This window comes from Contarinia nasturtii, unplaced genomic scaffold (assembly GCF_009176525.2).
Source record: "Contarinia nasturtii isolate CC-2019 unplaced genomic scaffold, AAFC_CNas_1.1 Cnas_scaffold_695, whole genome shotgun sequence".
NCBI lineage: Eukaryota > Metazoa > Arthropoda > Insecta > Diptera > Cecidomyiidae > Contarinia > Contarinia nasturtii.
This window is the reverse complement of record NW_022198046.1, coordinates 3,737,995-3,760,587: the sequence shown is the minus strand read 5'-3', so window position 1 is coordinate 3,760,587 and position 22,593 is coordinate 3,737,995. Positions and strand designations below refer to the sequence as shown.

The window sequence follows — 22,593 nt, the reverse complement described above, 5'->3', positions numbered from 1 at the left end:
TTGTTTTGAAAAAAAAAAAAATTAAATATTGATTTTATGAAAAAGTCAGCTAAATCTTTAAAAGAAAAAATGTTCATCGCAACGTAATTTTTCTTCTTTTTAAATTGACATGAATATGTATTCAGCAAATCATATCATGTTTGATATGAACCAAAACAAAATATTGAATGTGTGAGTGCGTACGCTCATTGCCGTAAAATTTGTGTTACATATATACGTGCGTTCTGCGCAACCAATGGAAATGATATCATTTGAGGCTAGTCAAAAAATAATAATACACACCGAGATTCGTCCTATATACACAGTTATACACTGATACGGTCCGCCAAATCATCAAGTGAATCTCACTTGTGTCCATTGTTTTCGTTTCGGTTTTTAAATCATATTTTATCATAATTTTAATTGAGTACGTTTGAAATTTACTCTGTAGTGAAAAGTGGCGTTCAAAGCTAAAAAATCGAATGTTGAAATGGTATTTGTGAAAGCAAGGTGAATGAGTGAGAATTAAAGTTGAAAAAAAATTGCAAATTTTCATTCACATCGATTTTTAAAAATGCCCGCATTTTGAAGTCACAAAGTATGTTTCATTCAATAAACCAAGTTATCGAGTTGATATCTATTTCTTAACGACCTATTTAAGTTAAATTTGCTGTAAGTGTCATGCCCTCACATCATATGTCATTGAGCGAAAGACACTGAGACATGTTAGCTCGTATACTCTTACGTTTTATGCAAAAAGACAATGAGAAAAAACACTTGAAACATCGCTCTAATGTTCTGTGTCTGGTCAATATTGTACGCATAATGTTTTTATTATTGTGTTTGCCGCTGATGATGTGATATTTTGCACTTATAATGTGTTGACATATAGCTACTATGGTTACAGCACGTGGTTTTGAATACAATATAAAATATAATGTATTCAATTTCAATAAAAAACATTTAATAGCATAGAATAGAACATATGCAAGGCAACTGACTCACAAAGAATATGAATTCTGTTTAAATTCATTACATTCGTGGTTATAAATGATCAATGTCACTTAGTCAAAATCATTGCTGTTTTTATCACGGATCAATGTTATTCGCGTCAAATGCGAGATGAATATATTGATAATAATAAAACATTTTTACGTAATGCACGAACAAAAAATAAATGTATGATAATTTGTTGTTATTATTTAAAAAAAAAAAACATATAAAGGAGCACCGAGAAAATAAATATATTACATAATTTTTTCTTTCCTAGTTTGTTGATATGATATGTTTTTTTTTCTAATTCCCGATACACAGATTATAATATTTGTATAAAAAATGTTGGTTACATATTGACATTCCGATTTGAATATGGCTATTTTTTTATGCAAACTGGAAAACCTATCAATGTGAAATAAAGGTGATAAAGCCAGTTTTTAATAATATGTCTGGCAGACACACATATTTCATTCCAAACAATAAAAAGACACACTTACTGTTTGCATCTGTAAGATAACTTATGAAAAGATCTTCTACATTCGGCTTTTAAATACTTTGAGAATACCAAAATATATTCACGACATAAATATTTTAGTACATGAATTCCATGAACAAGTTATCAATTAAAATAAAAATCGACAACCAAGGCCAAGTAAATTGAGTTCATGTTTTTTATCAAATCAATCGGTCAAGGGTACATTTAATAAGCAATCTTATACGTCAAGTGTACAAAGGTGTACTCCACAGATTTGAATAGCAATTTAAATAACTTTTTTTTTTCTTCAAAAAAATTAGTACACTTTATTTTTCGGAGCTTTCACAAACAACATTTCCGTGTTTTTTTTTCTTTCTTTTCAATTTGTTATAATTTCTTCACACTTTTCATTCAAAGTGTAAATATAATAACTGCCCATAATAAACGTATGATTATTTTTTTCCAGGACATAAAAGCGACAACAAACAATACGCCAAAAAGGAGGAAACAATATTTACCATTTCAAATAAAATCGATTTATTGGAAAATGACGTGATAAAAAAAAGAAGGACGGAAAACAAATCAATAATTTAGAACGATTCTTTAATAAGATGAATAAACTGTTGTTCAATTGTGCTCATACATCTATGATTCAAGGAATGAAGGATATTGCAAGTTTCATTCGTTACACATCTTCCGATCATTTTTTTGAACATTCGATTTGAATTCTCAATGAGTTTTGCTTTTAAATGTTGTCATTGTTGTTTTATTATTATTATTGCGTGTAGTTAAATTGTTTTGAGCAATACGGTAAATATTTTATTTGGAGAGACGGTCAAAGTGATAAGTAACGAAAGAAGATTTTAACAGTTATGGAATTGAGAACACAAAATCCAAACTGACTGACCTATCAATTAACGTAAAATTGACTAAAAATCGCGATTTCAATGAAAAGAGAATATTAAATAATTAACAACTTAACCTTGATAAGTTGATAAGAGAAAAGCCGAATATCATCCGAGAACTGAATATTTCAATTTAAATAAGTGCTCTATAAAGAATTCTTGATTATGATTGAAACCTCACTGCAACTGGAGACATCGATACAAAAAACCAGCATTTGATCTCACTGCTATTTAATGTCAACAAAGAAGCTAAGATCGTTAACGATCGTTATTATATTTGTCAATTTTTTTTCAACTCGAATATTTAATTTCGACGCGAATTTATAAATTCGAACGTTCATAGCAAAGTTATTATGGCACCCATCATCACGATTTGTAACGCCAACAAAATGAAGAAAACTTTAAATCAAAACGCAACTGATCCAGTATCAATACAGACACCATCTCTCTCGCCAAGTAAGTTATTTTTAGTAATTCAGATTTCATCGCGCATTTAAACTACCGATAAAGAGTTGAACGAAAGGTGAATAACATTGAAAGTATTCGGTTTTGATGATGCATTTTAAAAAGCAGAAAATAAACAATGCCTTAATTGAATCATTGCTATGAAAAATACCTCATTTTTCTCTGCAAATCAATTTCAATTAATTGATTTGATAGATTGCCAAATTAAGAAAAACTTCGTTCAAAGACCAGTATAATAACTTAAAAGAAGTTCACGGTTGAGTTTTTTCTGAATTTGGCAGACGATTCATTTGGCACATCATCATATAAAAATGAATGCTCCCATTTCAGAAGAAATTGATTTTTTTTTCTCATGTTTTCGATCCATAGCGACATTTTGGGAAAGCCGATGTTGTTGATCTCTTGTTTACGCATAAGAAATTGAATACGTCAGAAGCTTTTCTTGGTATACTATGTAAAGATATTATTTTCTGTTTGTTCAGGTCTTTATATTTTATTTTTAGAATTTTTGCCCCGAGGCTGAAGAAATATTGTTTTTAATGATGAAAATTCTTGTGAATGACCAATTTTTTGTTGTTAAGATATAGAGAATGTTTTTTTTTATTCATTGCCTACTCGCAATTTTGATTTTTAATAAACAAAGAAGAATAAAAGATAATTCTCGGCTGCATTTCATTCTAATTTGGAATTTTCCACTATTTACAGAACGTGATTTTAAATGGATTGTGACTTTGTGTTTTTCCGAAGGGCCATTTTTTGGTCCATTTTTTCACTTTAAATAAAGTGAAAATACATCTAAAGGTTATGGATTGTTGTGGGAGATAAGACCTTTCAGTTCACACGCTCGTCAACAAAAATTTGAAGAGCGTTTTAAAAAAATTAAAAATTGTTCAATTAATCGATCTGTTTCTTATAGAAGTGAGAATTGAACGAGTGGATTTATTTATTCACTCTAAAATACAGAAATAAAATACAATACATAGAGTTGATAAATAAAATAAATGAAAATTTATTCAAACACAAATAAACACGATGTGGCAGTACCATAATGTGGTAAACTTTCACAATAAAAATTGAAAATGCTGTTGCTCGAGAGGAGAGACTGAAGATGGCATACAAATCGTTCAACTACTCTAATCGATAATCCCTTTTAACCAAAATGAACCACATTGTTGTATCCTATATTATGGAAATACTGAGAATATTCATGCTAATTTGGACGACAATCGTCTTTGTTGGCGTTGTTCAAACCTATGCGGAGAAAAATAAAAAAACGAAATGTTTTAGTAAAAAAGGTATTGAATCAAAGATAAGATTTTTATATTTTTTTACTTATTGTATAAATGCTACTTACTTGTCAATAGCTGTTGATTGCTGCATGCAACATCCATGATGGGACGCAGAAATTTCAGTAAATTTCTGAAAACTTTGTCTCCTATCAATTTCAATTTTATTGTTCTCTCCATTTCGGCGTTGTGTATGTCATCTGCAGGAGTCGATTCAGGCATAGTAACAGAAGGCGGATTTTCCATATCTGAAATTTGGACAAAATGAAGAAAAAAAGTTACATAGGGACAAAAATTTAATAAAGATACTAGAAAATGTAACATAACGCGGAAACACACCAAAACAACAAGCAACTTTTGTGATTTAAAAATTTTTTTTTTGAAAGTAAACTCGAAATTGACTTACTATTAATGAATGTATTGTAGGTAGAGCATCCTGCAGAAAATGTTGCGTTGACGGCTTTTCTGAAGTATGTTTCTAATTCTTGCGTATTGCCAAACTTCAAATTTCTCGTATGTGAATTTAACTCGTTTTGTTGGCTGAAGACTTTTTCCATGTCATCATCAGCTCTAACAGTAGTTATCACTAAAACAACGCAAAATATTTTTTTTAGCAATGAATTCATGATGATTGTGACAATGTTAAACTGCAACTGACAAACACATTACATACGCTTCAACAATTTAAACCGAATTATATGACAAAACATAGAAAAAAACCAATGCACTTTTTTATGACTTTACAAAACTGCAGAATTGCATACTTTGTTGTCATGATGGGCATATATTTCTGGTCTGTTTGTGTTTATATTTTATTTGAATAAACATGAAACAAAAAACAACAAACTCATTTCGGTTGACAACTTACATTTAAATGCAAACGTTGCATGCTCATTAAAGGGTAAATCAAATATTTGTAACAGTTGTGGCTGACCTTGATCCAAATCATATTTTGAGCATCGATTAAATATTGATTTACGTTTACCTGCGTTCAAATTTTGAAGATGTAAATCAATTTCTGGTTCTATTTGAGGCGCATCAAATGATATACATTCGATGATTGGATGATCAATTGCATAGCATTTCTCTGTATTCAGAGAGTGAATGAATCCCAGCACATTTGATGATGATGTGTTTAAATTCTCCAAACAATTTTTAAAAGAGTATTCACATTCACAATGTCGAATGTTCGCTTGTTCGTTTGTGTAATTTAATTCAATATGTTTATGTGCCCCACATTTATGAAACGAACGACAGCACAAATCGGCACGATCACTTTCGTTTAAATATCCTCCCTTTTTTACAATTTCAAATGTGGCTTCGAATGATCTTTTCAACGTGAATTCGGTTGGTGATAAAATTGACTCACAGAATTTGGTATCACTTAAATTAAATTTTTTCAATAAATTCGGTTCAGTGAAAAAAGTCGAATTTACTGAACGAATAATCAGAAACGGGAACATAGAAAATAAAGCATTTTTTGTTATAGTTTCCATGATGCAATCTATTGAATCGTGAGACCATTCGTGAAACAGACACACAAAGCAAGTAGACTGATTGAAAATCAAAACACTACTAAACCAAAGAAATAGTCAGCATTGCATGAAGAACAAAAACTATTCTAATCACACACGCATTTAAAGATTTCAAAATTTATTTTCTACAGATTTTGTTGATATGACAACATTCCCAAATGAAACCTGTTCCATTCCCATGTTTGGTCATTTTCTTTCATTACAAAGATGTCGGAATGTTAAGACTTCGTTAGATGTTGATTTAAATCTTTCCATCCAGATCAACGCACAAGAGAAAAAAAAAAACTTTTTTCTTCGAAATTCGTGCACTACATTTGGTTGTTGATGTGCGTTGTACACAAATAGCGCCCATGAATAAAAAAATTGAACATCTTTCGTCATATACGATATAGAGTCTCATACTACTTCAAAAATTTCGCACAAAATTCCTGCGGTAATAACGAAGCTCCAAAATAATTTAAGTAAAGTTTTTTGCACTAAAAGCATTTAGAGCCTCTCGGTGTCGCATTCGTAGACCGCACCAGCAGCGCACAAAATATATATATATGTACTCGTGGCAATTTATTTTGGTTCACTGATGAAAACCACTTAACAAATGAAAAAAAAAATATACACCGACAACGTTGTGTGAAATATTTCTTTTAAAACGCCAAAAGAGACACGCTATTCAATACGATTTCTCCTTGAGTCCACTGTGCATTTATATTTTCACTCCAAAAAGGGAAGCCACAAACTGTAGAATCTGCGAAGCGCCGCACGAATCTATGCACATACATACGCCCATTTTTTTTTTGTCGCCGTTAATCGAAACGAGACTCGAATGAAAATGTACATTGGCAAAAATCAATCACTTTCAGATGTTTTTTAGATGTATTTTCACTTTATTTAAAGTGAAAAAATGGACCAAAAAATGGCCCTTCGGAAAAACACAAAGTCACAATCCATTTAAAATGGATTGGAATTTTTTAGTGAGTTTTCATTACAATTCCCAAAGCGATGGAATTTTTTTACTAATTTATTTTTCATTTAAAAAATATATATGTGTCAAATAAACAACATTATTGAAACACGTGGAAGTTAAAAAAAAAACAAATCTCCTCAAAATAAACAAGTTTCTCAGCTTCTCTTTTCACATATCTGTTCTACTATCGCAAAATCTAAATCTGCAAATTTTCCACGCTGCTTCGATTTAGTCCACATCAAAGTGAATTTAAATTAGTTAAAACGTCTATTTTTGACGATTGTAAGGATAAAAACCCATAGAACTTCAGTTGAATCCAACCGTCATTCACTAATGTCACCGTTCAAACAGATAATTAGCATGACGTTTAGACACAATGGAAAAAATTGCAAACTTTGAACTTTAAATTGGGAAGTAGAAGAATCAAAAGGGATAGTTTTGTGTAACCGTTAATTTATAATGAATATATTTTATTTTGTTATAGTATTTATGTTCAAAAAATTGTATGATATTGCAAATTCATCATTACCTTTCATAGGAACTCTTTTAAATAAATGATAAAAACATGTACAGTTCTTAATTAAATTTGCTGGCACTTTTAATTACTTCAAGTAATTTCGTTCTAATTAGATCATCTCGAAAAACATATATAAAGTAAAATAATGTACATATGTATAAATGACGGAAATGGTATCATGGTTGAACCATCTAGAATTGAATCTAAACTTCATGCTTACAGAATGCTTGCATGCGATGGAATTTACAGCCTGTTTAGAAGTCGAATGAAGCTCAGATTTTATTCTAGGCGGCTGAGTTGCCCTTGCTTTCTAAAATTACACAAATGGTATATCATACTTTGAGTACATTACAAACTCTTAAATAACACCTTAGTTAATTATACATCATATTTATTCACTGTTTCGAAAAGTCGGCGTTAAGACTTTTGATAATCATTTTTTCTTAAACTGAAAATAATTCACTGGATTATATTGTGTCCGAGAAAATCGATCTGGTTGGACATCGGCACGCAGGATCACAACTCCTGCAGAGTGAAAAATTGAAACAAATATGTCAAAAAAACCATGTCAATAGTTGACGTATTAATATATTTACCGGATGGATTCACTTTCACTTTGATTTTGGTCTGTGGATTGAGCACACCATAGTCAACTTCTTCATATAAATCTTCGACACGATATCCAGATGGAGATTGAAGACCAAGTTCACGAAGTGTAACGGCTACCTGTATTTGCAAAAAAAAATTCCATTAAATAACAAGATTATCACAATTAAAGCTATTAATGGATATTTACATCCGAAGGAGTTCCATCTGTGCGACGATTTACAAACGCAATAGCGAACGAATAGTATGTTTGGTAAATGGGTGTAATTGGTCTTGACCAAATTTCAATGCCTTTATGTTTATAAATTCTTCGTCCCTGGAAGGAATAAATGAGAATAATTAGAATGGGAACAGCACTAAATTATTCATTATTATACCTGAATGCCTAATGGATCCTGATCAACGGCAATAATTTTACGATTCTTCAAAATAGCTTTGAATTCCGGTCTTATCGTTCGCAAATCAACTGACATCAATAACGGCGCGGCCATTATAGCCCACAAAGCAAATTGAGTTTTCGATTGTTCGTAGCTCAAACCGAAATTGCCAATGATTAACTGAAAAATAATCCAATGTTATTTGCTTGTATCATACAAAAGTATACTGTGTGTCCATACCATATCCGGATCATTCCAATGTCCAGGACCGGCATTCGGTACAATTGCATCTTGATTGTTACCATAATAGTCGATTATAGATTCAAGTGAAGACCATGAGTCTTGAATATCATCGTAATTCCGCCATAAGTTACAATGTTCGATAATTGATGTGAAATTTGGCTGAAATGTTCGAAAAATCGCAATAGTCAATGTTTATTTTAGACTCTAATAGAGTTTTAATTCAAAAACACTTACGCTGATTCCTGCGTAAATTTGATACACAGGCCAGCTACAGCTGTAGATCATTGCTCTTCCGGTATTATTCAAATGACGGCCAAAGTCAGGATATCCGATATCCATATCTAATGGTAGTGAATAGCACCCGTCAAGTTTTACATAGTCCACTTCCCAATCGGCAAACAGTTGTGCATCTTGTCTAGCATAGCCCATTGTAATTCCGGGATAACCCGCACAAGTGAAATTTCCTATGAAAAGAATGGAAATGGTAAGACATGAAATGGAATCGAAGTTCACTGTGTAGCGCTGCTATAGTCACCGCGGTGGTGCGGGAATATTTCTTGTATTCAGGTGCGAACTTGAATAATTATATGAAATAAATCACTAATACCCGCACTTCTCCGGTGGCAATAGCAGCTCTGTTACTGTGTTTATTCCATTTTTTAGCACAAAATCAATATGTTTATCGTGCGATGAAAAGAAAATTTAAAACTCACCAAAATCTTGATAAATTCCAAATTTCAATCCTCTCGAGTGAATCTAATTGATTTAGATAAAATTGGAGTTCATTAAAATAGAGAAACACCACCCAATTTCGAGTATAACTCACGTGTTGTCCTAAAGATTTCATTCCCCTCGGGAATCGCTTTCGATCTGGAACTAATTCACCACGAGGTCCTCGAGTCTTCTCTAACCAACAGTCGTCTACATTAATAAACTCATACCCAGCATCTGCATAACCTTCTGACACTACTAAGTCGGCCATCGTTCGGAAAAGATTTTCACTATATACAAAATTTTAATGAAAGAAAAAAAACATGGTGAAAAATAATATTTTCATTGCTTCATCAGAATAAATAAGCAAAAAAAAATTGGAACAAAAAAAAACTTAAAAAGAAGTTGCATAAAAACAATTTGCAATTGATTAATGCCATGTGGAATGTTGTTGAAAAGATCTCACTGAATCTAAATTGTTATAAAGGTTATAGTTCATTACAGATGCGAAATAATCTACACACAGTACAAACATCAGAACATTAAATCATTATTTAAAGCAAACGCGTCTCGAGCTGTTGAAGATTCGAAAATTATTTTCATTTACAAAGCCGTTTTAAAAGGGCAAAATGTCATGATCAGTGATCGCATATTTATTACAGATACACATAAAAATACATTCATTTTATTTGAATACATTTAAATCTGCCAAATCAAACAATTTTTTTTATACCTTCCATATATGAAATTTATATTGATTCTTTTGAAAAAAAAGGCAATCAATACAATTTTTTTTATATATAGAAATGATAACTTGTTGTGTATTCATTTAACTTTTGTTTAACATTCTTGCGATTTTTATTGTCATTAGAATAAAAACAATATTAACAGACATTAAAAAGATGAATGCCATACGAAATGATTTTCCATCATCCGTAAATGTCTATGCATTGTTTCTGTGCCATTTACATTATTTATGATATAAATGTTGGTTATTTTAATTATTCATCAACCTTGAAGGAAATTCAAGTCTATTCATGTTTTTTTTTAGTTTCTAAATATCTCAGAGCGATAAATTTGACTTCATCAATTGATAGCACCTTTATTTCACATAAAATGTACAACTAATTAAACATGTGTATGTCAAAGAGATGGAAATTTAAAATAAGAACAAATTTAATGACTGACAAAGTCAATTAATACACATTCATTTGCTGATGGTCATGAAAATGTGGAACTATTTCGTTGAATCTGTCATAAGATTCTGTTTGCATATTTAAGACTCTTCTTAATTAAAGTTCATTGACACATCAAACATATTTACATTTAGTACTATAGATCTGGTCAAGGCTAAATTTAAGCACTTAGAAGAAATGATGAATAAAACCTATTCATTGAAATGTTATTTGTTCCAAATTCAAATTCTACAAACATGCAAATTAATTAAAAATATTTTCAAACGTACAATACACGCTGGACGCACGATATATTTGCACATAATAATTTGGGTCAGGCAAGATACCTGTTTTTGCTTAATTTCGATTTTTTTTTTCATAATGTATGAAGTCTTCCAAATTGTTCCCATTAACCAGTTGTTATTTAGAATTCATTAGATTAGTCCATTATATATAAAACCGATGAGAGTAATAATTTTTCGAAGTATGAAAGAAGAAGATATAATAATAATCAGGCCCTTTACAGAGTCACTCTGTCAGAGTGGGAGTACTTGAGTAGAAGCATAATTTGAATTAATGGTTAAATTCAATGGAAAATGGTTTCGTTCACATACGTAACAATATATTTTCTTTTTGCGTCGTTTGTATATAAAAAAAAAACAATCAAGCAAAAGCCAAAAAAAATGTTTTCTGAATAAGTTTCTTTGCGCCCAATTTAATTCAAAAAAATTCGGTGAATTCCTTAACCACACACAATCATTATTCATAACAATATGTTCGGATGTGAAATATGTTTTATTACCTAATACAATTTTCCGGGTCACCTTCGCAATCAGTATTGCATCGGAATCGTTCCCAGCTAAGCCAGCCCATTGGCGGTGTTCTCGCCAAGCCATTTTCTAAGCACATTGTGTTAGATATAATTGTTGCAAATATTATGAATGCAAATATTTTATTCAATGTGCTTGTGGTATCCATCGCATTCGGGTATATGTCGTTAAATTTATAAATAGAATTTCAATTTTTTCGGCAGTCGTTAATCTGAAATTGAAATTTAAAAAAAAAAAACGAAATAATACCATGATTTAAAATATCATTTTAAAAATTCGATAAAATAGTTGTCAAGAAAAAAAAATAATGATTTAACTATCGTTAATTCTACACTATGTTGTTGCGAATTCATACAATCAAAAATATACATTTTGGATGCCCTCATTTAAAACAATTTCCGTTGGCCAATTTTCGGATCGTTTATTCTTTGTATTATATTTTGGACATAGGTCTGACAAAAATCGAGTGCACTTTTTTCTATTTCTAGGTTAAACACTCACGACATTGATGAATGATTTTATTGCATAACAATATTCACACGAAACAATTCACTTTTAAGGTGAAAGACATTAAAACTAATATTTGGGCAATAAAGTTTGTGTGCTGATTGCAGAAATCCATTAACAATTGTGGGAAATACACACACACATATAAATCCATGTGGATAGAAAAGAATACTATTGAAATTTCAATTATATTCATGCAGCCGTATATATCTTAATACGGTTCGCATAAGATATATATATTATTATGTTAAGCTATAGTTTGTTAAATGCAAATTTTAACTTGAATTTAAAATGCAACTAGGTTTTCATCGTTTTTGTCGAATAATTTTGGAATATTCTCAATTTAATATGATGAAAACTATGGACGGAAAAATAATAATCATTCAAATGGTAATTTTATAAAAAATAATAAACATTCACCATCTTTAACATGGTTTACCCTATAAAAACAATAACGATTCACTCTAATTTGTCATTTCGTAAAATTAATGATCAATAATTTTGCTTAACATTCAGTCTCTTTCTTCTCTTTATTTATTTTTTATTTTAATTTGACTCAAAACTTGCAAAAGTGACACTGTTAACTGCCATTTATTTCTATATGATGAAATAGATCTTTCTTTTAGATCTCGTTATACCTTTGCCACTTAAGACTTTGTGGTTGAATGGTATTTAATTCACTGTGCTTGGTGTAGACGATTACCTAATTTTTGTTTTTCACATGAGACCGAAGAATGGAGATACAAGATACAAGATACATGAAACAATAAACTTCAATAGCACTATTCAAAAGACATGAATGGATGTGATTTTACCTTAAAAAAAATTTCACTGTTGACGTTACAAACACGTTGAAATGTAACGACTCTGCGGTATATAGAGTCTGCGCACAGTCGTACTTCGTTAATTCGATCAATTTGTCCTTCATCCAATTCGGATTTGAATTTAGATCATGGTTGAAAAGATGTTATCAATAAACGTTAATTGAATTTTCAAGCAAAAGAGCAACGACAATTTGTCATTCTGTGCAAATTTTTCTGTCTTTGCTGAACACAAGTCCAACGCAAGTTTTGAATGTCTAAGCAGTGGGTACTCAATATGGTGTGCCATATTTTAAATTGACATTTTTAATTTGTTTTTAAAGTTGGCTCCATTCAAAACGAGTAAACAATAGCAACATTTATGGATCAGTAATGACCATCTGTTCTGATGATTTTTTGTTTCGCATCATTTTCCATCGACTCACATTGTCGCATTTCATTTGAATGTTCAAGAACTGACTAATCGCAGTTCGACTGTATATTATATATAAAACTGGATTGCGCATTATACTCTACAATGCACTCTTTGACTGTATCATAAATACTGATGTTACCGCTAGAAAACTCATCTGAATAACCAGTCTATTTCCTCCATGGATTTAGTTTTATTTGGATGTCATTAGTGATCTGATTGTGTAATTGATTAACATAGCAACGACTACACGTATTTTTTGTTCATATGATCGTTGGTTAATGTGAAAAACAACTGCTTCAGACAATTTTCACATTTAAAACTTTCACTAGTTTTTTGCCTGAAAAGATCACTTCTTTTTTCCTAGAATATCGACAATTTAAAAGATCTCGTTAAAACATTTCAAAGTATAAAAAGCATTGTTTTACCGTGACGAAAATAAATATCAAAGATGAATGACGTTTCAATGTCTAATTCTCTAATTTCGTGTACGTTTGTGCTATTAAACTCATAAAAAGAAGATTTAACTCGTTAGCGTTTTGTTTTCATACATTCACAATATACATGATGGAAACGATAACAGATGTTTGTCAAAAGCACTTCGTCAATCTTCAAAGAAAGCTAAGAACTCTCAAAAAAGATATTTTTCGCACATTTTCTTTCGCTCATATAACATTGGACACATTTTTGCATAAAAAAAACAGCAATATACATTTTTCAACGGAGATAATTCATTTAAATTGTTTTCATTTGCATATTGTTTCAAGTTCAAAAGAGACCGTCAATTCGCCGTCAAATTTTTAGTTAATGATATTCCATATATACTTCGTTATGTACGCACATTGTGTGTCACCAGCAAAAAATGTTAGCACTGCTAATGTATTTTCATGTCAATATATACAAATCATAAAGATTCAAGCTCAATCTCGTCATAATTTGTTTTTGTTATTGCAACCATTTCAAGCGATTTCGAGATAAATGAATGTTCCTTTCAATGAATTTTGATTTTTAAGATTCTTTCATTTAAAATATGTCCCAATGACTGTGATATTTCAGAAAAACCTTAAAATTTTACATATCAAAATTGTGCAGTGTAATTTTATCTCACATTTGCTTGAAAAAAATTTCAACATTCCTCTTAATATGGTCAACAAATTGAGATGAATAATTTTCTTTCACGAACATTTTTTTTAATTGATTTTCATCGCTAATAAAAAGAAACATTGTTGTGGTTTATTGTGTGTACTGGACGGTTCAGTATACCGCTGATTTATATAATTGAGTTGCACGAAGAGAGAGTTTATACTTCTTTTGTTCGTAATTTGTATGTAAACTTTGTTTACATTTTGATTTAGTGTTTAAATGTGTCTTTTCCACACATTTATCTTCATTAAAATAGTTAAAACCGCACAAGTTCAAGTTCTCTCAGTTGATTAATATTGTCGATATGTAAATATTTTTTCGTCTCTTCAGTGGTTGAACTTTTGACAATAAACAAAATAAAGCAATTCTACTTCATCAGTATGATAACGATTATTTTCTGAATTTTAATAAACAAATTCTTGATTGACCAACACCAAGCAATACATTCATGTTTCATTTTGTCATTAACTGTCACAGATATTATACTCTCCATGTGCCAGACATAATTCCGTATTTTTCTCATAAACTTAGTGGAACTGGCAATCTTTTTTAATGTACTACCTGTATATAACTGTATAAATATAATTTAAAAAAAAATATCTCAAAACAACTTTCTACCTGATATGTTTTTTATGGTGGTATGATATTTCGCTGTCGAATGTAGCTTCTGTAAGTAAATGTGTGTAGGTTTTAGTCGACTTTTTACGTTCACTTTGGATGACATGTATTTGTGATATTCTTAGTTTTTCATTAAATATTTGATTGAAGAATGAATCTAGCGTTCTAATGATGATACAAAATAATCAAATACAAAGACATCATGATTCAAGTAATATTACTCTCATATAATTGGTTTTTATTATAATTCAACAATACTAACACAAAGAACAAATTAAAAACATGCTACATATACAGCTACACTTGAAAAGTGAAATTAAAATGAGAATTCAATCGCCGGTAAAAGCAATTGATTTAATTATATGACGCTTTCGATGGGCAAATTGTTATCAAAATGAAAATTGTAAAAATTCGATAGCGCATGAGTTAATATACGGGTATTAGTTGAATGAATTCCTCTATGCATTCATGTCATATAAAAAACTCAAAGCATTTGATGTTTATAAGTCTATTTCTATTTAAAAAAAACACTTTTGATTTTTTTTATTCTATTAAAAGGTCAATTTTCCCCTAGTTTCGAATGATATTATTTTTCGTGTTGTTTTTTTTCGTTCATAGCACGAAAAAAGAGATCATATGAGAAGATACGGTGAAAGTGTCTCATGAAAAGGTACTCATCAATCACTTGAACTGTTTTTTTTTTCAAATTACTACTTATTTATATTGTCGCACTGTTGTACTCTTATTTATTTTCAAATGAAAAGTCTTTGATGCACATTATTCAAAAAAAGTATAGTCACCAAAAAAATTCAATCACTGAATCGAACAATTATTCAAACAAGAAAAAAACGCATGAAGACTTGAAAATAAAAGCGATCTTAAATACGTTCACTTTATACGACGATACAGTGTATGACTGATTCGTAAATGTTAGTTAACAAGCAATGTAGTACCACTGAGAGACGTAAACTGTTTAATGTTGCTCGCTTTGTAGCGTAAAATGCTCTCCATCTTAATGCAAAAAACGTAAAAAATTTACCCAGCGAGCGAACACGGCAAAGCAAGAAAAAAAAAATAAAACAAATCACAAGAATAATAACGAAAGTTGAAAAGAGACAGTCTGTAGAGAAGCAAAACACTAGCAAAATGATACTAAGTGAAATAGCTGTCTTATGTATTTATTCATGAACATATAAAAAAAAAAACAAAATACTGTTTTAGCGTGTAGAGAGCAATGTTAGCTATTATAGTCTGCATGTATTGCTGAAAGAGATTCTCCAGCCGTTGGTCCCAATACACAAACATCTATCTCTTCTTTGAACACAGAAATATCGTGGTATTATAACTACTACATAGTGTATACAACATACGTAATATATAATATACAGTGATGATTTGGACAAAAAAAACGCAAGATACAAAATTTTGCCTATATGAATGTAGCATGTCTGAGCAATTGGTTGACTACGGTGCATGAAACGGAATGAAATCGTGAGTGTTTGCTTTGAAAACATTTCACAATGAATCATGAATGACTTGACATTTTTATTATAGTAATCGTTTATTTAGAGCAAAAGTGAACTAATTTTTTTTATGTCCGTATTCCATTTTTGTTTTTGAAGTCATTTACGGTCATATAATGCAATCTTAAAATAATACTTAAGATTTTGTCATTAATCACTTTCCCATTATACTTCCGTATTAATACAGAAATTTTTACATCGTTCTCGGTTTTTATTTAAATGATTAACTGGAAAGACAACAGAAGTTTTGTGACTATTTTCTCCCCGCGTTTTCTTGAGTGGGAAAATAGCACTTATGTTGCATGAAAGAGAAAACTTGTGCATCTTCTTTTAAACTTCATTATTCATTTTTATATGATCATACTCAGTTTTCCTATGATGAGGGGATAGATACTTATCATTCATTTCACTATTATTCTCAATCTCCACTATTCATTGCGTGTTTACTGATATTTTTCAAAAACAGTAGCCAACAATCCGACTATCGATATCCAAAAGAACTTCCATTTCCACACATTACAGAACAGTGGTATAGCTACCATTTGAATCCCACCAATGTTTTTACGTCAAGACATATAAGTATAGAAAACGAAGAGTAATTAAACAATATCAAAAAAAAAAAATATTGCATGTGTTAAGATGAGCGCATTTCATTTCGAATCGCTGTGATGAAAAAGTGCCTTCAAAATATGTGCAAACAATATACTGCAATAAAAAAAATATACGCGAATGAACTTAATATAAGTTCATGAAAGTCTGTACACTTTCGCTCTCTTTTTTATACTTCATTGCAATACGCTTGCACATACGTTTGCCCGGAAATACACGTGCTCACATAGAAATTCAATGATGATCCGATACTTGCCTGTGTATTTCCATTTTTTTCCGTGCGCAAATCCATCAAACATTCATTTCTTTCTCTTTTATGTTTCGTTATATGTCTCGTTGTTAATGTCAATGTAAATACATGTAAAATTGTCAGTATCAGAAGTTGCATACATAATATGTGGCGTCTGTTATTCCAGTAACATACAAAATTGAAATACATTCGAATGAATGTAAGAAGGTTCCATTTTTCGGAGTTTTTGCAGTTTACAAAAATGTCGAAATCGTCGGTTGTAAATTTAAGTGTGAAATTTTCCAACGGTAGTAATGACAAGATTTTAGAATTCGCAACAATTGAGTATACATTTTATTAAAAATGCACTCTTCATCGTTTGCACTATTTAAACTTATCAGCTATCAATAGGAAGCAATTGCAGGCGCAAACATTTATATTAATATTTGTCAACAACATTTATTTGAGACCTTCGCTATTATCGGAATTTTACTATAAATGAGAACTTTGTACCAGGTTATTTAAATCAAAACAATATTCAGTCTAAATAGTGGCGCGTGCATCTCACTTATTATCACTGAAAACCTAAGTTACCCGTTTCCAATCATTTTTCTCAACATTTTGCATTTACGTCATATTCTCGTCTGCATATATTCAGTCTGAGAACAGGCGGTGAAATAAAAATAAATAAATAAATAAACATTGACATGCAGTGTCTATGTTTCACAACAAAAGGACTGCATCGATTTTTTGTTTGTTGGTTAATAATTGCATGTCAATGATGACATACTTTTGTTAATTTTCCCATTGGCAGATGGATACACAGATTTCCATTCGATAAGTTTTCAATAATTCAATGGAACCATTGGGAGTTCCCACGAAAAACGAATAGTATCGCTGTAAACAGTACATTTGTAGAAAATTTACAAAAAAACTATACCAACTAGTAAACAACATATTCAAATAACAAACACTGAATGTCATTAGAATGACATTCTAGACAGCAAATTCACATAGCAAATGAAAGAAAATACTTTCAACATATCATATCGACTAAAGTAAATGAGCTCGATTTCGAAAATGTGTCTATGAAAGATTTTTTTTTTTTAATGAAAGCCAAGGGATTTCTTTTACTTTGTTTACAAACGAATCCCTTTAAAGTTTTTCAGCGTTTTTAAAAATACTTGTTTACACATTGAACAAAAAAAAACATTTTTTTCCTTTAAATTTGTGAATTATTTATATGTGATCACTACCAAAATCAAGAGATAATTTAAAGTTCACTAATTATTTAAAAAGAAAAATAAATGAATTGAATTATTTTTTGCGCCTTTTTATGTCCATTTTGTTATGGAATACGTAGTTCAATACCTCTCCGCAATTCATTAAAGGTACTTATAAACTGATGTTTTTGTATGCATATTGCATACACGTAATGTGTATGTATGAAAGCCTATCTCACCTTTTTCGAAGTGGCATGTTTATATATAATAGCCCTATTAGTTGAGAATATCATTCAGACATAGGTTGTTCGCCATTAAGTATATTAGAAATTTTACTATTAATTTCCTCATCGGCAAGTGTCTTTTTATGAATAGTTCAAATTGAAACCAAATTTATACGAATCGTTAGAAATTGAATTTAGTAACGAAAAAAGTCAAAATACTTCTAATTTGAAAATTTATCATATTGGTCTTGACAATGATGATACGCGAGTTGATTAAATTTATAAAATATTGTCTAGACTATAAGTCACCCAAAAGTGCTGAAATTATTTCCGGTTAGATAAAAAAAAATTGTATATGTTCCATATCATCAATATTTTATTTCAATTCACATTTTTATTAAAAAATAATTCTTTAAATATTTTTTTCAGAAGAAAATAACTCTTCGCTCGAAACGGTTTTGAATAATCCGATAACACCATGTCCACTTCGAGCACCATTAGTGGTTATTATTGTTGGTTTGCCATGCAGAGGTAAATCATTAGCTGCCCACAAAATTGCTCGGCATCTTTGTTGGAAGGGAGAGTATGCAAAAGGTAAGCTTTTCATTCCAAAAAAATATGACATAAACTCTTCAAAGATTACTTTAAAAATATTTGTTATACTACCATTTTCTAGTTTTTCAAGTTGACACTTTTACAACACCAGAAACATTGACGGAGGTTACGACATGGTTCCAAAACGGAAAGAATGTTGCTGTAAGTTTAAACACATATAGAGAATTAAATGTTTTGAGAAAAAAAAAATCAGTTCAAACTTGTTCAATTTAATATCCATTGGGTATGTTGAAAGAAAAATATATCAAGTGAATTCTTTACGGTTATAAACGTTATTGAACAAATGTTAAATATATATGTTAAGTATATAAATTTAAGTATTTTGGGACAAAATGAAATTTGAAATACACTTGAGGTTAGATATAGCAAAAACGGTTAATGAGTGCACATTCTCTGTTTGACATGCATTTTCTGCTACGAGTGTTACGTTTGCGCCCTTTATTATGCATCATGCGCATACAAAGTAAACGAAGTAAATGTAACAAAATAGATGAGCGTAGCTTCATATCAACTTCTTCTACTACAAGGTCGCTCAAACTGTATTTGAAAACTGTTCGCCAATTATCCTATTTTGGAACTACACTTTAATTAGTCTCACGCTTATATTTGATGAATGCGATAAAAAAAAAACATCATATAATCATACTTCATTATACAACAATTGGCGATTATAATCGAATCACAATTGTTATTATAAAATTAGCAGTAGCCCCAAGATTCATCGATCAAAACAAAATAAAATGAATAATATAGCCTTAAGCAATTGTAGCAAAGAAAAACATATTTTGATTGTTTTGTGAATTTGTGCCAATTTCAATGAGAAAAGAGAAAAATTGAATTTATTTTTAACTCATCACACCTGTCGATATTATGCAAATATTAATTCTTTAAAATCTTCTCTTTTTTTCAGATAATCGATGGCATGCACCTGACTAAGCAATCTCGACAGACGGTTATTTCGTATTGTGTGGAAAAAGTCTTCCATTATCTATTAATCGAATTTAATTGCGATGAAAATGCGGTTGAAGATAACATTCGAGAAACGGCCGAATTTTATCAAAACTTTGACAAACAAATGAACTGGACGTATGTTTGTCGTGAAAAAGTGAGAAAATTTACGCCTCTTTTTGAAACATGTACTCAAAACTTGGATGGCCCTTTGATAACCGTACATAATTCGGAGAATGCAGCAGTACATTCTGTGTCGGCACGTGGTGTGCGTGGACTATTACAAACATCGATATTGGGCGTTCTATCGAGTCCAGTAATTCGAAATCAATTGTACTTTTTTAGTCGTCACGGTGAATCTGAATACAATGTGTTCGGGCGAATTGGCGGTGATGCGGATTTATCTCCACGTGGTAAATGTTATGCAGATTGTTTGACAAAGTATTTCACAAAGGCAGCTGTTAAACCGAAAATGGTATGACACATAAACAAAATAGATTAAATGAGTTCAATTATTAACGAATGCATTGTTTTGTTAGATATGGACATCAGAACTATGTAGAACTATACATACAGCCCAGAACGTACCTGGTATTCATGCGCCTGTAAAAGACCTCAATGAAATAAATGCTGTAAGTTTGAATTCGTTTTTGATAAACGGCTTTGATTAATCGATCAGTTTTTTTTACTCGTTAACATAGGGTATTTGCGAAGGATTGACGTACGAGGAAATTCAAGAGCGATTTCCACAGGAGTTTGCATGGCGTGATCAAGACAAGCTAAAATATCGTTATCCTCTTGGTGAATCTTATTTGGATCTTCTACAGAGAGTGGACAATGTCGTTCAAGCGCTATTAACGCAAACCCGTGTTTTAGTTGTTTCGCATCAAGCAGTTTTGCGTTGCATAATGGCTTACTTCAAAGGATCTGATCCAGGTTAGGTCTATTCAATTATGTTATATATTTATATTTACACAAGTTAACGTCTTCCTTTTTTACATATTCCAGAAGAAATACCATACATCAATGTCCCATTACACACCATATTAAAAGTGAAATCATATGGATATAAGTTTACAGTAGAGACAGTACCATTACAAGTAGAATGTGTCGACACATATCGCGATCAGCCTAAGGTAAACACAAAAGGAATTACCTAAATTAACATTGCCGGATTACTCATGATTTTTAGTCATTTTTAGTTTCATTACTATTGCTCTTAAATATTAGTTTTTGAATTGGCCGAAACTCCTTAAATTTAGATACAAGTATAACTGAACAGAGGATGTATTGATGTTATTTGAATGGCTTCTGATCACCATTGGTGATTCACCAATATCGGTTAACTTCTGCCAATAAGCGACCCATTTGGTAACATGTGTAATGCAATAGGGGTCGCCTATTATTATTAGCTCCTATTCACAAGATCTCATTCACGATTTAAAGCTGTTCCAACAGCGTCAATAAATACTCTGTAAGTGATCATGAAAATGATTTAACGAATTTCACCTCCTACTATCGCCTCTTGTTCCGTTTGTGAATATTGAAAATGTGGAAAAATGTTCGTTAAGTAATTTTTATTCCCAGCTAAACATTTAAATCAGACAAAAATATAAATATGTTTGTTCCATTGAAAAGAAAAAGCTAAATTGAATTAGTATGCAAAAATTTTCGTAAACTGACGTTGACATGACGGTTGATGGAAATTATTTCAGTAAGCATACCGGCAATGATGTGTATCAATATAATTGTGTTTTTTGAACAATGATTGTAACAAAGGAAACTTTTTATTTTTATTTTAGAATTGCTCACCCGATAGATGCGATGACGAGGCACTAGATACCGTTCCTGCCCATTTCGATTCTTTATCTCAACCAATCATTTGAACATGAAACTATCAACAGAAGTTGAACATGGAGCATTTAATATGGAACAGTCTGACAACTATGAACATTTTAAAAACATAGTTACAATTATTTTTAAGCATTATTATTATGTATGTTTCTTTATTTTTTTATTTTATATAAACGTTTTGTTAAAGGCCTTTGTAGGAATTATAAATAAATCGTATTGAATATTTCGAAAATTATTGAATCGATTTTTTTAACATCCAGTTAAAATTAAGAGACATTTAATGAATTTTATTATTTTCGTGAAAACTTATGCATCTCATTGAAATTTCATCAACTTTCAGAATGTGAAAAAAGTAAACTGTGCAAAGTTTTACATCAATACGATATAATACAGGCCCTTGAGAAGTTTATCGCAAGTTTTTTTTTGTTGGTGAAAATACATATACATTTCACTCTTCGAATCTACTCATTACATTCATCTAAATAGTACATTTCTGATCGATTAATATACATCAATCAGTCCGATGCTATGTATTTTAATTGAGTCTAAACATAGGCGATGAAATGAAGTGGTACTTTTATGAGTATTTTAAAATGACTGTTTTGTTCATATCAATGTTTTGATGGACATTGCAGTGAGTGTCGCACTGACTGATGGTAAGTAGCAAATTGATCTCATGTACGTAATTGATCAATACGAGTAGAAGAGTTTCGAAAATATAAATATCGATTGAGCGTTAAATTTTACGGAATTGTTTTTAAGGAATAAACAAAGACTGACGCAGCTTCAATATATATTATAAATTA

General features: G+C 30.7%; 3 protein-coding genes across 9 annotated transcripts; 1 reads left to right on the top strand and 2 right to left on the bottom strand.

Annotated features, from left to right (window-relative positions):
• The first annotated feature begins 277 nt into the window (after nt 1-277).
• LOC116340506 (6-phosphofructo-2-kinase/fructose-2,6-bisphosphatase-like) lies at nt 278-22,020 on the top strand. 7 transcript variants are annotated; one of them, XM_031767046.1, is made up of 9 exons: nt 278-406; nt 1,917-2,811; nt 18,800-18,964; nt 19,047-19,126; nt 19,896-20,408; nt 20,473-20,565; nt 20,635-20,869; nt 20,942-21,069; nt 21,736-22,020. In XM_031767046.1, exons 2-9 carry the CDS (start codon nt 2,709-2,711, stop codon nt 21,817-21,819), a joined length of 1,401 nt encoding a protein of 466 aa, XP_031622906.1. In that variant the 5' UTR covers nt 278-406; nt 1,917-2,708; the 3' UTR covers nt 21,820-22,020. The 7 variants fall into 7 exon arrangements, with proteins under 7 accessions (XP_031622906.1, XP_031622907.1, XP_031622908.1 ...); XM_031767047.1 differs by having other exon boundaries at nt 293-489; XM_031767048.1 differs by having other exon boundaries at nt 293-577; nt 18,803-18,964.
• LOC116340509 lies at nt 3,801-5,661 on the bottom strand. Its single transcript, XM_031767052.1, has 4 exons — nt 5,092-5,661; nt 4,513-4,692; nt 4,175-4,354; nt 3,801-4,071 (listed from the first exon to the last, which is right to left on the bottom strand). Exons 1-4 carry the CDS (start codon nt 5,600-5,602, stop codon nt 4,031-4,033), a joined length of 912 nt encoding a protein of 303 aa, XP_031622912.1. The 5' UTR covers nt 5,603-5,661; the 3' UTR covers nt 3,801-4,030.
• LOC116340507 (alpha-N-acetylgalactosaminidase-like) lies at nt 7,176-15,161 on the bottom strand. Its single transcript, XM_031767051.1, is given in 12 exon segments — nt 7,176-7,576; nt 7,578-7,644; nt 7,716-7,845; nt 7,916-8,041; nt 8,103-8,282; nt 8,343-8,504; nt 8,580-8,809; nt 9,059-9,101; nt 9,172-9,346; nt 11,034-11,272; nt 14,563-14,727; nt 14,825-15,161. Coding segments are annotated over 10 exon segments (1,329 nt in total). The 5' UTR covers nt 11,210-11,272; nt 14,563-14,727; nt 14,825-15,161; the 3' UTR covers nt 7,176-7,536.
• Nucleotides 22,021-22,593: the final 573 nt, after the last annotated feature.